The sequence below is a fragment of the Electrophorus electricus genome, chromosome 11, assembly GCF_013358815.1.
Source record: "Electrophorus electricus isolate fEleEle1 chromosome 11, fEleEle1.pri, whole genome shotgun sequence".
Lineage (NCBI taxonomy): Eukaryota > Metazoa > Chordata > Actinopteri > Gymnotiformes > Gymnotidae > Electrophorus > Electrophorus electricus.
The window spans coordinates 1,796,442-1,812,500 of record NC_049545.1 but is presented as its reverse complement, the minus strand read 5'-3'; the positions used below and the strand labels follow the sequence as shown (position 1 = coordinate 1,812,500).

Below are 16,059 nucleotides of genomic sequence, written 5' to 3'. Positions count from 1 at the left end.
AGGAGTTCAGTGAGGAGAATATCCTGTTCTGGCAAGCGTGTGAATTTTTCAGCCATGTTCCAGAAACGGACAAGAAACAGGTACATGGTGCAGTGTATATGCAGTCTAAAAACAGATGTGTCTAGATTCATGTATATCTAAAAACAGAGATCTCCTTCACTTTGCTGTGATAAAACTAGCCCAGAATGTACTGAACAGAGCCTGACTGGCAGTGTTAATGGAGCCATTACTCAAATTTGGAAACAATTTAGTTTAATCATAATTATAATCATCTACTTTAACTATATAACCTTCTTTCTTTAGTGTGTGTTTTATCAGACAATGAATAAATGTCTGATGAAATGCAAAAGATCCAGCTTCAATGAGTAACCATGGTGACTGAATATTGGCCTGTGAACTTGCTATGGTATGTGACGTTCAGCTATCCCAGAGAGCGAGAGAGATCTACACCAGCTTCCTGTCCAGCAAGGCCACCACCCCAGTCAACATCGACAGCCAGGCTCAGCTGGCCGACGACATCCTTAATGCGCCCAGGCCCGACATGTTCAAGGAGCAACAGCTACAGGTGAGCACAAACCGAGTCACAGTGTGGCTCAGACGGTGGACACTCGACCTCTGTTATGTAAACGAAACTCATATGCAACCAGGAAGAAATGCAGAACGCACCAAGCTTTTCTGCTATTTAAATTCCCAAATTCAAATAAAACTGGTGTCGGTTTAACCCAGCAATGGGTGCCAGTTAGAAGTAGATTTTCCCCTACTGATCTGCCTTTTGGAATTGAAAAGACTTTGGGATTCAGCATTAAATGAGGGAACATTATTAGTAAAGGTATGGAACAGTGGTGTGTGGGTGTGTCACCATTAGGCAGATTTTATTGTGTCTGCCTTTGGTTTGGACCCCAGTGAACAGTCTGGCCTGTGGTTTCTTGCTGCTGGGTTTTTTCTGACTGGTTTCAGTTTTCCTGGTTAAAACCCTGATTTCATAAAGCCCACTTTTCTTTACAGTATTGGAATCACATCACACCTTTTAAATATTGAATGATCTGAATACATTTGTCATACTGTGGTGGAAACCCAGATGCTTAAAGCTTTGACTGTGATTGTGAGCAGGGTGTATGGATCTGTAGAGCACCTCCCCAACACCTTTACTCACGCCACTGTGCTGTGCTGTCACTGTGCTGATGTGATGTCAGCGAAAGATTCGGAAAAAACAAATCAGGTGTTAATTGGTCAGACCAGGTCAAACAAGGACCCTGCTGTTATGGAGAAGATGGTGAAGTTTTGTGTGGAACTGTATGAGGTGGTGTTGAAGGACACACTATGGTTTTGCTTATTTTCTGCGTTTAGTAGGAGTACTACCTCCAACTCTGCTGTCACGGGGGCATAGAAGCTCAAGCTTTTTTATACAGCAAGAACATAACAGAAGGAGAAAGGAGTTTAGATAAGCTGTGTACTCACAATTCACTGGGCTCATCGTCTCTCGCTGCTTTGCAGGGAATGTGAGCTCTGCTCTGACTTTAGGAGTCTTTTATCGCCTCGTAGAATGGCTATATTTAGAAACTGGCTGTTGGCCACCGCCTTTTGTTTAGATTTTGTACTGAGGTAAGAGCTTGCATTCAGTGAGTGAGTAAAGACCAAAGCATCCAGCAACACTGAAACAGAAAGAGTCCAGTTACAGTTTCTCTGTTTGATGTGACCCTTTGCCCCCGCTTTCGCTGTCTCTCATTGGCTATCTTCATGCAGATCTTTAACCTGATGAAATTTGACAGTTACACCCGCTTCCTGAAGTCCTGTCTGTATCAGGAGTGCATGCTGGCAGAGGTGGAGGACCGTCCTCTGCCAGACCCCTGCCGCGTCCCTAGCAGCCCAACATCCAAACACAGCACCAGCTCAGACCGCTCCAATCTCTCCACACCCAAGAAGGTACGGGAGAGTGGCGTGCTCGGATGCACGCTTCACCTCTTTTCATTATGTTTGCGGCAAAGCCTGTTTATTTCCTTCAGTTAGGGTCCATGTAATACTATTTTACGCAAGTTTAGAAAGTAATATATTGTTTTCTGATGTCTTTTACATACATGCTATGCCTCAATGAATTTGGCTCAAACATTTAATTTAGAATAGAAATAACCATTTGTCTTTGCACAATTACCTTCCTATATTCCTAGAGCAACTCAAATTATGTAAATGCCGTTGAGGTGTATGAGTCATTTCAGCTTGTTGTCACCTTGCCTAGTTAGTCATTAGCATAGTTATCAACAAAGCCGTGAAACACAGGCAGCCTATCAGTAGTGGCTCTCACCACAGACAGCTAGGAGGTGTTGGAAGGGCCGTTGTTCTAGGCTTATGTGAGAACCAGTGTTTGGTTTATGGTGGGAGGGTTGGGGCGTGTTTGAGGGAGCTGAACCATTCTTCAGTCCCATAAGCAGGGCTTGATCGTTTATGGAAAGAATCACACTAGGATTTTTCTAACCAATTGCACTTTAAATTGTGATTATATTCAAGGTTAAGTTCATGGTCCATATAGTATTAAACGTCCATTAATTCATTCAGTTCAGTCATTTCGTTTGTCTGTTAATGCACGTTTATGCATGTCTTACGTGCTATAGCCCCTTAGAACTAAGCAGCTCACAGAAACGTTCTCAGTATCTGAGAGGCAGTGCATGGCTGCCAGATATCATGTCTGTGAGCGAGACACCGTCGAGGGATGATTGACTAGGGATGTTTGTCCGTGCAGGAGGAGAAGAAGAGCAAATCGGGAAAGTCACTCAATGAGGAGAGCAAAGATGAACAGAATGACAGAAAGAAAGCTGGTTTCTTCTCCTGGTCCAGGAACCGGAGCTTCGGGAAAGGACCTAAGAAGAAAGACCTGGGAGAGTACAGTAAGTGTACGGGACTGGGAGCTCAGCGCTGTCGTGTTTTGGAGCACGCACGGCTCGGCGCAGTAAGCCAGAGCTCGAGAGCGAGAATCCCCGTGTAGCAGAGCTGACGGCAGGGCCCCGTGATTCTGAGTCTGTGTCCGTGACTCCTGCAGGCTTTACGGGCAGCAGTGGGCGCAGGGAGTCGCAGGGCTCCCTGTCTTCTGGCGCCAGCCTGGAGCTCGGCACCACCGCGTCTGGCAAGAACGAGGTGAGGAGCGTTCTCCTTCAGGCTGACCCGAACGTTCCACCGAGAAGTTGCTTCTCTTTTAATGAAAAGATGCTTTCACATCTTTTCATCCTTTAACCTTATTTTTATTCCCCTCTCTCTCTCTCTCTCTCTCTCTCTCTCTCTCTCTCTCTCTCTCTCTCTCTCTCTCTCTCTCTCTGTCTTTCTAAGGGAGGAGAGGTGTCGCGTAACTCCATGTCATTATCTGAGCGTGCCGTGCGCTACTGTAACATTAACCTGCCAGACGGTTCGTGTTGCTCAGTACCCATAAGACCCGGTATATCCATCCGCGACCTTCTGCTGGGCCTGTGTGAGAAGCTCTGTGTCAACCTGGCAGCTGTAGACCTCTTCCTGGTGGGAGGAGAGAAGGTAACCCCAGCACGCCTGACCAGGACCAGTCGGCACCCTGCAGACATCTGTACTGGTTCTGTCGTTATTATGCCATACTGGAGCGTCGTCATTCGTTGTCCCACTGTGCCTTGTAACCTTGGTCATGGAGCACCTCGCATGCTGTCCCTGCCCTGAAAGACGTATTAGAACTGATCACAGTAGCAAAAGGATCGGTGAGCTGGCATCGGGGACCGGCATTAAAACTGGAAAATAACTCGAACGGTTGGCTTATTTATGTAATCAGAACATGCTATATGTTTATTACTCAGGTGACTGTGGTTAATTCTGTAAATTTCCATTCATTTGTGTATTCAACTCAGTGATTCGGAAATGGTGTGTGAGTGCGTGTGTCATCCAATCCTGTGGAGTTGTAGTGTATAATAATAGTGTTCATTGTGTGTGCTTGAAGCCTTTAGTGTTAGACCAGGACTGCATGACGCTGTGCTCTCGTGACCTGCGACTGGAGAGGCGTACATTATTCAGGTACAGACGGTCCCCTCCCTCACACATCTCTGTCCACGCCATTCAACCTCCTGCGCGTTCATTTGTGTTTTTAGGTCATTTATTTACCCAGACATCAATTCATTTGTTGCCCACTCATTCAAGTCATAGTCCATTCTCCCGCTGGGAAAATGAAATGTTTGTTCTGTGTTCTGCACGCGAGTGCTGAGTGATGTCCCTTGGCTCTGCTAGGCTGGACCTGGTGCCCATCAACCGCTCAGTGGGGCTGAAGGCGAAACCCACCAAGCCTGTGACCGAGGTTCTGAGGCCAGTTGTAGCCAAGTATGGCCTGCACCTCGGAGACCTGGTGGCTCGGATCGTGAGTATCTCATGCAGTGCTGCTTCAGAGACCAGTCACATGGTAGTGTCACAGTAGTGTTACAATAGTGTCAAGGTAGTAGTACAGTAGTGTTATTGGAGTGCTACAGTAATGGTACGGTAGTGGTACAGTAATGGTACGGTAGTGTCGCGGTAGTGATGCAGTAATGGTACGGTAGTGGTGCAGTAATGGTACGGTAGTGGTGCAGTAATGGTACGGTAGTGTTGCAGTAATGGTACGGTAGTGTCACGGTAGTGCTACAGTAGTGGTACGGTAGTGTCCCGGTAGTGCTACAGTAGTGGTACGGTAGTGTCCCGGTAGTGGTACAGTAGTGGTACGGTAGTGTCCCGGTAGTGGTACAGTAGTGGTACGGTAGTGTCCCGGTAGTGATGCAGTAATGGTACGGTAGTGGTGCAGTAATGGTACGGTAGTGGTGCAGTAATGGTACGGTAGTGTTGCAGTAATGGTACGGTAGTGTCACGGTAGTGCTACAGTAGTGGTACGGTAGTGTCCCGGTAGTGCTACAGTAGTGGTACGGTAGTGTCCCGGTAGTGCTACAGTAGTGGTACGGTAGTGTCCCGGTAGTGGTACAGTAGTGGTACGGTAGTGTCCCGGTAGTGATGCAGTAATGGTACGGTAGTGGTGCAGTAATGGTACGGTAGTGTCGCGGTAGTGATGCAGTAATGGTACGGTAGTGGTGCAGTAATGGTACGGTAGTGTCGCGGTAGTGATGCAGTAATGGTACGGTAGTGGTGCAGTAATGGTACGGTAGTGTCACGGTAGTGCTACAGTAGTGGTACGGTAGTGTCCCGGTAGTGGTACAGTAATGGTATGGTAGTGTCACGGTAGTGCTACAGTAGTGGTACGGTAGTGTCCCGGTAGTGATGCAGTAATGGTACGGTAGTGGTGCAGTAATGGTACGGTAGTGTCCCGGTAGTGATGCAGTAATGGTACGGTAGTGGTGCAGTAATGGTACGGTAGTGTCGCGGTAGTGATGCAGTAATGGTACGGTAGTGGTGCAGTAATGGTACGGTAGTGTCACGGTAGTGCTACAGTAGTGGTACGGTAGTGTCCCGGTAGTGGTACAGTAATGGTATGGTAGTGTCACGGTAGTGCTACAGTAGTGGTACGGTAGTGTCCCGGTAGTGGTACAGTAATGGTATGGTAGTGTCACGGTAGTGTGCTGGTCCAATGCTTTTTCACACTGAGCTGTGAATGGTCCACCAGTCAAATATGTACAGACCTGCGGTCAGTTAACACCAACACCAGTAGTTCATCTTGGTAGCTAAGGAGTCTGTTTTGGAGGGGAAAGTGACTGTACCTGTTCATAACACTCAAATTATTCCAGAGTTTTTCCATCTTTCTTCCGTAGTTTTTAGTAGCTTTTTCAATGGCAAAGGGCAAGTTTCAGGTCTGGAAAGACGATTTTCACACCTGACCAACCGAGACTGCAGTAGGTCAAGATTAGTCTGGGCTTAGATTCAGGTTAGTCTGGGGTTAGTTTGTTCACTGACGCATTTCGTACAGAATGTGCTAGCTACTGATGTCATCATGCTCGTGTAATCTGGCTGAACACTCTTGCGTACTGCTGATTGTGCCACTCAACACTTCAAAGTTTGAAACCCTGGAAAGTCTCTGAACTGTGTCCAAGGTGGTGTAATTTTTCATGTGTGCTAGCCAGAGTGAGTGTGAAGCTGTATGTGTGTGTGTGTGTGTGTGTGTGTTAACAGAGTGGGGAGAAGGAGCCTCTGGACCTTGGCCTGCCCATCTCCAACCTGGATGGCCTACGGGTGGTGCTGGAGACAGCTGAACATGGAACAGCCAAAGGTAAGACCCGCCCTCATTCACACGCAGGGCCGGCAGGCAGGCAGGCAGACAGACATTATTAATCCTGAGTGAAATTGTGCCCCTGCAGTAGCAGAAATGGAGAACTGTAAACATCACAAACACATATTACACATCTACCAAGGATGAAAAGACAAACAGAAGAGCAGAGATGTACAGGTAGAGGTAGAACAATAACATACTCTAGACACTTGAAATATAAAAATACTCTAGATGCTTAATATATAAAATATAGTCTAGACTCTTAAAATATAAAATAGGCTCTAGGCAGACTAGGACATAGAAGGGGCAGGTGATGTTTCTTGAGCAGCACAGCTTCTCCAGTAATGCACAGTAACAGCAGCTGCATCACACGCATGTTACTCCAGTAGTGCACAGTAACAGCAGCTGCATCACATGCATGTTACTCCAGTAGTACACAGTAACAGTAGCTGCATCACACGTGTTACTCCAGTAGTGCACAGTAACAGCAGCAGCATCACACGCGTGTTACTCCAGTAGTGCACAGTAACAGTAGCTGCATCACATGCATGTTACTCCAGTAGTACACAGTAACAGTAGCTGCATCACACGTGTTACTCCAGTAGTGCACCGTAACAGTAGCTGCATCACACGTGTTACTCCAGTAGTGCACAGTAACAGCAGCAGCATCACACGCGTGTTACTCCAGTAGTGCACAGTAACAGTAGCTGCATCACATGCGTGTTACTCCAGTAGTGCACAGTAACAGCAGCAGCACCAAACGCATGTTACTCCAGTAGTGCACAGTAACAGTAACAGCATCACACGCGTGTTACTCCAGTAGTGCACAGTAACAGTAGCTGCATCACACATGTTACTCCATTAGTGCACAGTAACAGCAGCAGCATCACACGCGTGTTACTCCAGTAGTGCACAGTAACAGCAGCAGCATCACACGCGTGTTACTCCAGTAGTGCACAGTAACAGTAGCTGCATCACATGTGTTACTCCAGTAGTGCACAGTAACAGCAGCAGCATCACACGCGTGTTACTCCAGTAGTGCACAGTAACAGCAGCAGCATCACATGCGTGTTACTCCAGTAGTGCACAGTAACAGTAACAGCATCACATGCGTGTTACTCCAGTAGTGCACAGTAACAGTACCAGCATCACACGTGTTACTCCAGTAGTGCACAGTAACAGCAGCTGCATCACACGTGTGTTACTCCCGCAGTAACACTAGCTGCATCACACGTGTGTTACTCCAGTACTGCACAGTAGCTGCATCACACGTGTGTTACTCCAGTACTGCACAGTAGCTGCATCACACATGTGTTATTCCAGTAGTGCACACGATATGGAAAAACAGCCTGCCGTGCAATACTACAGTACAGAGAGTATGAGAATACCGAGCAGTATCCAGTCCAGCGGCAGGTGAGGGAGTAAACACTTTCACTCTGCTTTCATTTCAGAAAGCTGCATACTGGCGGCATTTATGATGCTGCTTCACTTACTGTTACATGACTGTAAAGCAACTGTTCTGTTAGGGAGGCCAAAAATGTTTCACATCACTTATTTTGGGGCTTCATCTACTTCAGCTATGTAAATGCCAGCATGGGATCTGATCTCAGGTTCTCCGTTCTTCTGCCCTGCAGACAAACAGAAACTGGCCCTAACAAAGAGCCACGGACCGCCTCTGTCCACGAGGAGCCAGTCTGCCACAGTAAGAGAGCCACACCTCTGTCCATGATCACTCTCTGTCCTTGGCCTGTGTGGGTGGGTGGGGCTCTGTGCATGGCTGGCCCCTCCCCCTCTTCTATGTTTACCTGAACTTGTGTGAGTGTCTGTGACCTTCTGGACCTCTGGATGATCTAACCGCACTCTGTCTCCAAGCCCTCTGCACCTGTGCATGAGATCTTGTTCTGCTTTGGTTTACGGGTTGTTTTTTCTGGGGTGGGCTGTTAGGGTGAACTGTTCTTCTCCGTTGCTTGGAGGTAGCAGTGTGATCGGATCTGGATGAAGGGAAAGAAAGAGCCAGAACAATAGTTTGTGGTGTTGCACTGCTGCTGTGCTGTGCTCTGCTCTGCTGCAGTAGTGCGGAACTGGACAGATTAGCCCTAGTGGTAGTGGTAGGGGTGTGTGTGTGCGGATGCAGACAAATGCGTTTTACCCTGGGGGATGTAGTCCCTTGGCCATTGCGTGACCTGGAGAGACCACAGTAGCTCCCCACTCCCCATAACGAGGCACCTGTCATCCACGCAGCCCTAATGTTCTCACTGTGACCACCCAGGGGGAGGACAGATCGTCAGGGAAGGCCTCGTCTATCAAAACCAGGGCCCAGTTGGAAAAACGAAAACAGAAAAAGCTTAATATAGATGAAGCTGAAGGTAAAGACATTGCCCTCTGTCTAACTCTACACCTTTTCTCCTTCTGTTTGTGCCAGATTGTCTTCTGTTCTCGTCTGAGCTCTGAAGTTGCTTGGCTGTAGCTCTTGCTTAACGGGTCTGAGTAGCAACACTGGCTGTTGAAGTAAATGCTAGCAGAACACTATCAGGCTGATACTAATGCCTTTTAACATGAATGCTCTCTCTCCTGAAAACTGCCGTGTCTTCAATATGCATAGGGGTTTGTTTGTTTATTTGTTTATTAATGTGTGTATTTACCTCAAATCTGAGCCAAAGATTTGAAACTTTGTGTATATTTTCTGGTCAGAATTCTTCGAGCTCATATCCAAAGCACAGAGCAACCGAGCTGACGACCAGCGGGGTCTGCTGACCAAATCCGACCTCGTCCTGCCCGACTTCCTGCGCCTCGACCCGGAAACAAATCCCACTGACCACCCCCTCAGCTCCACCCCTGCTTCCAACAAGCCCCGCCCCCATTCCAAGGAGAACGGTTCTGCCCTCAGCGCCAGTCGCCAGTCACAAAGCTTGGATTCTGCTGTGGACCGGCCCGGTGCCCGACGGGCCCTGATGCCACCTTATAGAAACCCTGCCCCTCCGAACCAGGCGCCGTTCAGTTCCAGCCTCTCACCCGTCTCACACGGCCACGGCGGGGCGCCATCGGGGGGGTTCGACTGGAGGCACGAGGGCGGCGCCCAGGCGCTGGAGGAAGAGGAGCATGGGATGGACCTGACTCTGGTTGGCGAGGGCGACATTAACAGCCCCAACAGCTCACTCCTCCCCCTGTGCCCCCTGCCCCTCCCACTTTCCCCAGACACGCCCCGCCTCCTCAGGGAGGACACTTATCAAGACAGCTGGGCCCAGCCAGGTACTTCTCCTGTGTGACCTGTGACTCTCGCACACTTCTCTCCCGTTCTTCCTGAAGGTGTGTGTGTGTGTGTGTGTGTGTGTGTGTGTGTGTGTGTGTGTGTGTGTGTGTGTGTGTGTTTACTGAGTGCCGTGGACTTTCTCTTGTCTCTCTCTAAGCCTTCTGCCAAACTCCAGCAAAGTTGCCGCCCTCTGGTGTACATACATGGCCCTCTAAGCACTTTACTGAACCACTGGCAGAGACATATAGACATATACGCAGTTTAACATCCTTTTATCAGTTTTTCCAAGGGTCGCACATGTACTCGTGCAAACGTGACCATCACGTGTGGGTAGATGCCAGCATTGCTCACCGACAGGAGCTCCCATCGCTGGATGTATGACTGAAACCTCCCGCAACACTAAAATGCAAACACTGCTCGAAGACACAAGTCGCATTTTTACACTTTGTCTGCCAGTGGCATATTACTGCCTCACCGATGGTCACATGGATGGTAACGTGACTTGCTGCAACATCTGAAGAGGAAGAAAATTGATGATTTGATGATCTGACTGCCATACAAAATATGTTTTTCCTCAGTTTTCAGACCCCCGTAGGGTTATTGTAAAACGTGCAGTACCTAGTACCAACAGGAAAGTTAATTTCATACTTTTTTTGTACTTTTAAGAGGTTGCATGTGATTGCAAGTCCATTTCTCTGCTTTTGATCCACATTCATTCCACACATGTAAACACAGAGTTCATTCTTTAGCTCTCTGTTGGAGCTTTTCAGAAATTTGGAATTAACTCCGCTCCGTAAGATTATTTATTCAGATGACGGACGACTGGACCTTGGATGTCTTGCAGTGGCAACCTGAGTGAAAAACCGCGAGAAGTCGCTTCTCTTTTCCGTTGATTTCTTACAAGCAATTCAACAATGTTTTGACAGTGTTTGCGAAGTGTTTTTAGTCTATCTTACATATGGTGTTATGTAAAATAACATAATATAATCCTGACTCAACCCTAATTTATCCCATGTTTTTATTTGATATCTTATGCTAAAACATGACAAAGCTATACTAATAGTGTACAGGTCTTTTTGTTTGGTTTTTGAGATGCCAGCATTGTTGAATTGCCTGCCATGGTTCTGACACTGAAGTCCTCTTGTGTGTTTTTTTTGCAGACTTTTTGAGATGCTCAGTCCACTCTGTTCAGTGCCATAATCTCTGTATTTGTGTAAATAGAGTTAAATAAATGGTAGAAGTGAGATCTCCTTTTTCTCACTTATTCATTGTTTCTTTCTTCTATAAATCTTTCTTTCTTCTGTTTTTTCCTGTCTACTATGACCCACCATTTCATTACTCACACATATGTATATAGACTTGCCACCTGTCTGTGTGAAGTAATCAGAGATTTGTAGTGATGTAAACATCTTTAATAATATCTTGCTATTACGTTCTTAGGTCCGTAATAACAATGACATTTGATAAAATATTTAATTTAGGACGAAGTGTGTTTTGATACACTTTCTACCTTCCATCACCTGCTTTCATCCCCCACTACCCCTTCATGTCCCACGCCACCACCCCTGAAACATACACTCTTGGCCAGGTTCTCTCTCTGCTCCGTGCATCTCACATCTTGCACTGAGGAAGTGTCCTCCTTCATCATCTCCCTTTTTCTCCATATGTGCTCCACAAAGAAGGAAAGGACAGAAATCTCTGCGCTGGAAAAAGACCAGTGCAGTTGTTTGGTTTGTCCTTCTCTCGCTCTCTTCATTCATGGTGTCATTCTTTCTTTAAACCAAAAAGACTTTCTACTAATCTCTGTGTCATTCTTTCTCTCTCTCCGACACACACACACACACACTCACTGCACAAGGCCTGTTTGTTCTGAGCTGTTTTGCTGGGGGGAGTGTGAGCAGTGGTGTGATGGTCCATGCTTGGTAAGGTCCTTGCAGACTGAGTTTGGAGTAAGATGGTGCTAGTGTGCAATGGCGTACGACAGACAGCATATAGCAAAGAATCGGAGCACATCTAGATGACCTCACCCTGACCTCTTGACCTCTGTGTTGCCTTTGCAGCTTTAGAGCAATTACACTGTCAAATTGGGAATAGTTTTTTTTTTTTTTTTTCTTCTCTACTATAGAAAGTATTAGAAAATAAAGAAAATTGCTCTACTGGTAAACTGACATGTACGTGTTATAAAGGCTGGATTTAGAGAGATTTAGACTCCAGTCCTGGACATGTCCTGCCCTCCACTATTACGTTGGAACTTGTACCAGATTAAGGACTTTAGTAGCACCTGAATTTGAGAGACAAGTGTGTTAGAACTGAACTGACTTGTTGTGCAGTAGTAAGTGTGTTTGACTGGCACACTGACACGTAAAGCATTAGTAATAATTTATGTCTCATTCTATTCTGCAAAACAACTTTCACAAGTGATTCGGCTTTGTGTTAAAAATGCTCATCAGAGGTTAATATACTGGAGATCTACTCTCCTGCTGAGTTTCATACATCCATGAAAACATGGTTTCTCTGCCAGTGTAGTGTTGCGCCGTGAATGCTGGGCTAGGCACTCTCCGCAAAGCGGCCTGAGATGCGTCCCACGCGCTGGAATACTGGAGCTGGCTCGTCTTAAACCGCCTCTACACGGCAGCAGAACAGCAAGCCTTCGGTGCACTCACACTCACACTTCCCCCTCCCACGCCTCCCATGGCGGCATATGACACAGCTACGGTTCAAACCTGAGTCTCTGTAATTCGGAGTGTATCGTCAACGGTTTGGGCCGTATGAGAGGTTCGGTTATAGGGCTTCTAGTAATTAAGGCTCTGCACAATCTCGTCGGGGTGATCTGGGATTGGTTTCCCCTTCACAAATAATTAATAAGGTGCAAAACAAGCGTCTTAGCTAATCAACACTTCAGAGGTGGGTGCTTAGCAGGGACAAGTCTCCACCTAACGGACATGGCAGGTAGTGCTAGACTGATTTGATTACTTGGCTAAGATTGTAATATGTTGATACTGAGAAAAGGTTTTAATCATTTAGTACAGTAGCACAGTTATTTAATTACTGTTTTGTAGCTATTGTTCTTTCCTTATTTTTTCATGTGTCCTTGACCAGTGTAACAAGATCTAATAATCAATACTGCATTCCTTCCCACCATTTTATGGACAGATTTGTTTCAGGATGTGGAGGGAAGCATTTGCCACAAGGGGGCAGTGTGACTAAGTGTAAAATTATATCTTACATCTGATATTCCCTATGCATTAACAGCTCACTTCTTCAGACTCTCTAATCTGAGATATTTCCTTCAGGGCTACAGACACAAGACAAACATTCAGTGTTTAGGATCCTGGAGTTGTTTTTCCTCGGTTTGCTAACCTTTTACAAACATTATTTCAAGCAAATTGATTTTACTGTGTGTTTACACGTCAAGCACGATGAGAGAGAGACGTTTCTTTATTGCTGGCCCCAAACCTCCACACAGGAGCCATGCTGTGAGCTCGCGCCGGGGCATACTCTGTGCACGTCGCCTTTCATGTCGGCAGCAGTGGACACAGAAGGGAGGCTTTCCGTCCTCATTTAATCCAACAAATGGCGGAAGACCTCTGCTCCTATTAGTGCACCGTTTACCAGCAATCTGGGACGGAAAACCACTCGAGAGTGATGGATCCAAAACGCACTCATCAGTCTCTTCCCCGATACATTTGCTGACATGCTGCTTCAAAATAAATTAAATATTTACTGCGAATGAAAAAGTCTGGCGCATGCATCAAAGTTGGACATTTGCCTGCATGCATGATTGCGTGTGTTGCTTGGTGTACAGGGTGAAGGCAGTTCAGGGAGCAGTTTAGGAGACTCGCTCACAAGAATCGCTCATGAAAGCTTTAAGGATTGTCAGTGTTCTCTCGCCCTTCCTCACATGCACTGATGGAGCTGTGGACTGGTAGAGTTGTGAAGTTTTCGAGGACTGTGTCGTGTCTTTACATATGTTTGAATTTGGGTTCATTCCTGCATGCCGACATTCTTGCTTTGCTGTGTGTTTGCAATTTCTTTTGTGTGTGTGCATGTGCTGAATGCTTGATTTATTTCTTGAAAGAATTCCTTGGTTAGAAAGAAAAACAATTTATGAAGATGGCTTTCACTGAGGTCCCAAGAAGAGCAAGTGGGTTTTGTATTCGTGCGTTTGCCTTGTGCGTGATACCTGTTGGCTTGGTCAGCTCACCACTAATAGAAACTAACGGTGTGCTCTCCTGGCCAATCCTGGCTTCCTTCAGGAAAAGACAGCAGGCAGGAGAGGGACAGGATCAGCACTTCCAAACTCTCCCAAAGGAGAGCACCTTCCCTGCCACCTGCGCCTCCAGCCCTACGGTCACGAGCGAGGAGGGTACGGCAGCGCCCTCCTCTGCCTGCCCGCAAGGCGCTGGACGTGGACGGGGTCTGTGAGAAGCGCGCGCCTCAGGATGGAGAGCTGGCCGTAAACCTGGAAGATGCACTGCAGGACCTGAGCAGCTGCCGGGGAAGAAACCGAAGCGGAGTGTGTCAGAGGTCAGAGCGGCCAGCTAAGCCCCCGCTGCCGCTTAAAACACCTGCGAAAACATCCGTCAGAAGCACCTTTAAACCGCCGTCTAAAGCCCCACGCGAAAAGAGCGGACAGAGAAATCACAGCACTAGCTTTGTCTAATCTCGCAAGCGTGAGGGCTCTGGTAACCGTCTCGCACACATGCATTACACCTTGGTCTCCTTCTTCATGACAAAGAAGCTTGTTTTAACTGAAGATAGCATTTCCTCTGCTCCAGGAAATACCTGTTCTTACCAGAGTCCTTTTAAATGAGACCAAAAACTCTGTGACTGAAATCACTGACTTGCCTTTCGTCTGCATGACTGTTCAGTACACCAGGTGTTTAAGAGCAGCAGTTCTATCTGGCTTCCTTTGGCTCACACATTGTGCACTGGAACAGAATGCAGTGGGATAAGACATTTTATCACCCTAACCATTCACCACCACTAACACACCCACACCCACCCACACACACACGCACACACGCACGCACGCACACGCGCGCGCGCGATGGAGAGACAAAGATGGATCGTCCTCTTAAAGCATCCGTAATACTTAAGGATGAAAAGGTGTTGCATCCTGTTACAACACCGTAACGCTCCTGGATTCTTCAGTGGGCTCTCAGTGTGGTTGCACTGAGTCAGATGTCATGTGTTATCTGGGATATTAAAAGTTCATGTGGTTACTGTCTTTCCATCTCACACTCTCAGCTTAGTGCAGAACCCCGTGGCCGTGTTAGCACGTGGGGAAGGTCACTATCGCTGCCACCTGGCTGTTCATCAACTCCCTTTATCCTCGTACTGCCTCTTAATGGCCACTGTTCTCTGTCAGTCATGTTCCGTTGACCTGCGTATGAAAAGGTACTGCACTGTGCCCAGGCTTACAACGGGGATAACTACGAAGAAGGGACAGGTAGAAACAAACAGAGAGCAAATGAGAGATGGTGAAGGCATGTGGATAGATACCTCTGAGAAACAAGCCTACTTTATAGGCCAGAGAAGGAGAGAGTCAGATAAAATCAGAGATAAGTCACATACAATCATATGTATGTTTGTATATTTGCTATTGCCAGTGCTCTGTCAGGACCAGAGCACCCACTATACGCGGCTTTCTGTCTGTTAATGGCCTTCTGGCTCTTCTGATGCAGATGTTCTGTCAGAAGATTTTTTCCATGATGAATGAAGTGGATTTCAGAATTTGGCAAAATGCCGGCTTGTGTATTTGAACTACGCAAGGGTTGATTAAAAAAAACTCTTTTAAGAGTTTGGCCTTGATCAGTTTATTTATGTAGCCCTTTTCAAACACAGCAGCGATCCAAAGTGCTTAAATATAACTTCCATGTGAAATTGTTGATGGAGCTCCATTTCACCTACCTCCACACATACCCTAATTCAGTGTGTCCCGCCATGTCCTGAAATAAGGTAAGGGCTGAACCGGGGGGGGGGGGGGGGTGAGAAACACCACGCTGCTTCACTTTTAAATCTTGAACCTCATAAATACGGATTGTATTGATTAGGATTAGCATGATAGTCGGTCTGACGGGATGTGGCCATTAGTCATTCAGATTATCAGGGGTTGTGACTTGTGTATGTGGAGAACACACAATAATGGATGTACTGAAGTACTGAGTTTAATAAGTGACCAGAATACTGCACACAGAAACAAGGTGTGATTATGTAACAGTGACTAAATAGCTCACTGCTTCTAAATTTTTCAGAGAGTTGTTATACATCTCTGGATAATTAACCGCTGCGCTGTGAGTGTATAATGCACCAATCATCATGTTCTCCTGATTTCACACAGCATCCTTTGGAATACACAAATACGCATCCCCTTACATACACACACATTTACTCGTGTTTACAAATAAATAAATAAACTAAGTTAGTTTATGGCTGCTGTGTCCTTCAGCATTGGGCTAGAACGTTCCCTGCAGTGGATTAAGGTTCTTTGGGCAATAGGGTCAATTAAATAAGTTTTTAAAGGCTGTATTTGAATAAAGTTGAGATCTGCACTCTGCGGTTGTCACAGACTAGAGACACAGTCATTTCCACAGTGGCAGACACAGCAGAGCCTCACAGGCAGGAG

General features: G+C 46.7%; 1 protein-coding gene across 2 annotated transcripts in view; it reads left to right on the top strand.

The window, feature by feature from the left end:
* Nucleotides 1-10,695, top strand: part of rgs12b (regulator of G protein signaling 12b) — a 41,382-nt gene extending 30,687 nt beyond the window's left edge. The window contains exons 6-17 of one of the 2 annotated variants that reach the window (XM_027000452.2): nt 1-80; nt 422-565; nt 1,744-1,923; nt 2,735-2,879; nt 3,032-3,126; nt 3,316-3,513; nt 3,944-4,017; nt 4,228-4,354; nt 6,085-6,181; nt 7,816-7,883; nt 8,451-8,547; nt 8,873-10,695. The exon at nt 1-80 is cut by the window's left edge and continues 13 nt beyond it. In XM_027000452.2, coding sequence (XP_026856253.2) covers nt 1-80; nt 422-565; nt 1,744-1,923; nt 2,735-2,879; nt 3,032-3,126; nt 3,316-3,513; nt 3,944-4,017; nt 4,228-4,354; nt 6,085-6,181; nt 7,816-7,883; nt 8,451-8,547; nt 8,873-9,447 — 1,880 coding nt within the window. In that variant the 3' untranslated portion in view covers nt 9,448-10,695. The remainder of the gene's footprint in view (nt 81-421; nt 566-1,743; nt 1,924-2,734; nt 2,880-3,031; nt 3,127-3,315; nt 3,514-3,943; nt 4,018-4,227; nt 4,355-6,084; nt 6,182-7,815; nt 7,884-8,450; nt 8,548-8,872) is intronic. The other variant, XM_027000453.2, reaches the window with a different exon arrangement.
* The last annotated feature ends 5,364 nt before the right edge of the window (nt 10,696-16,059 follow it).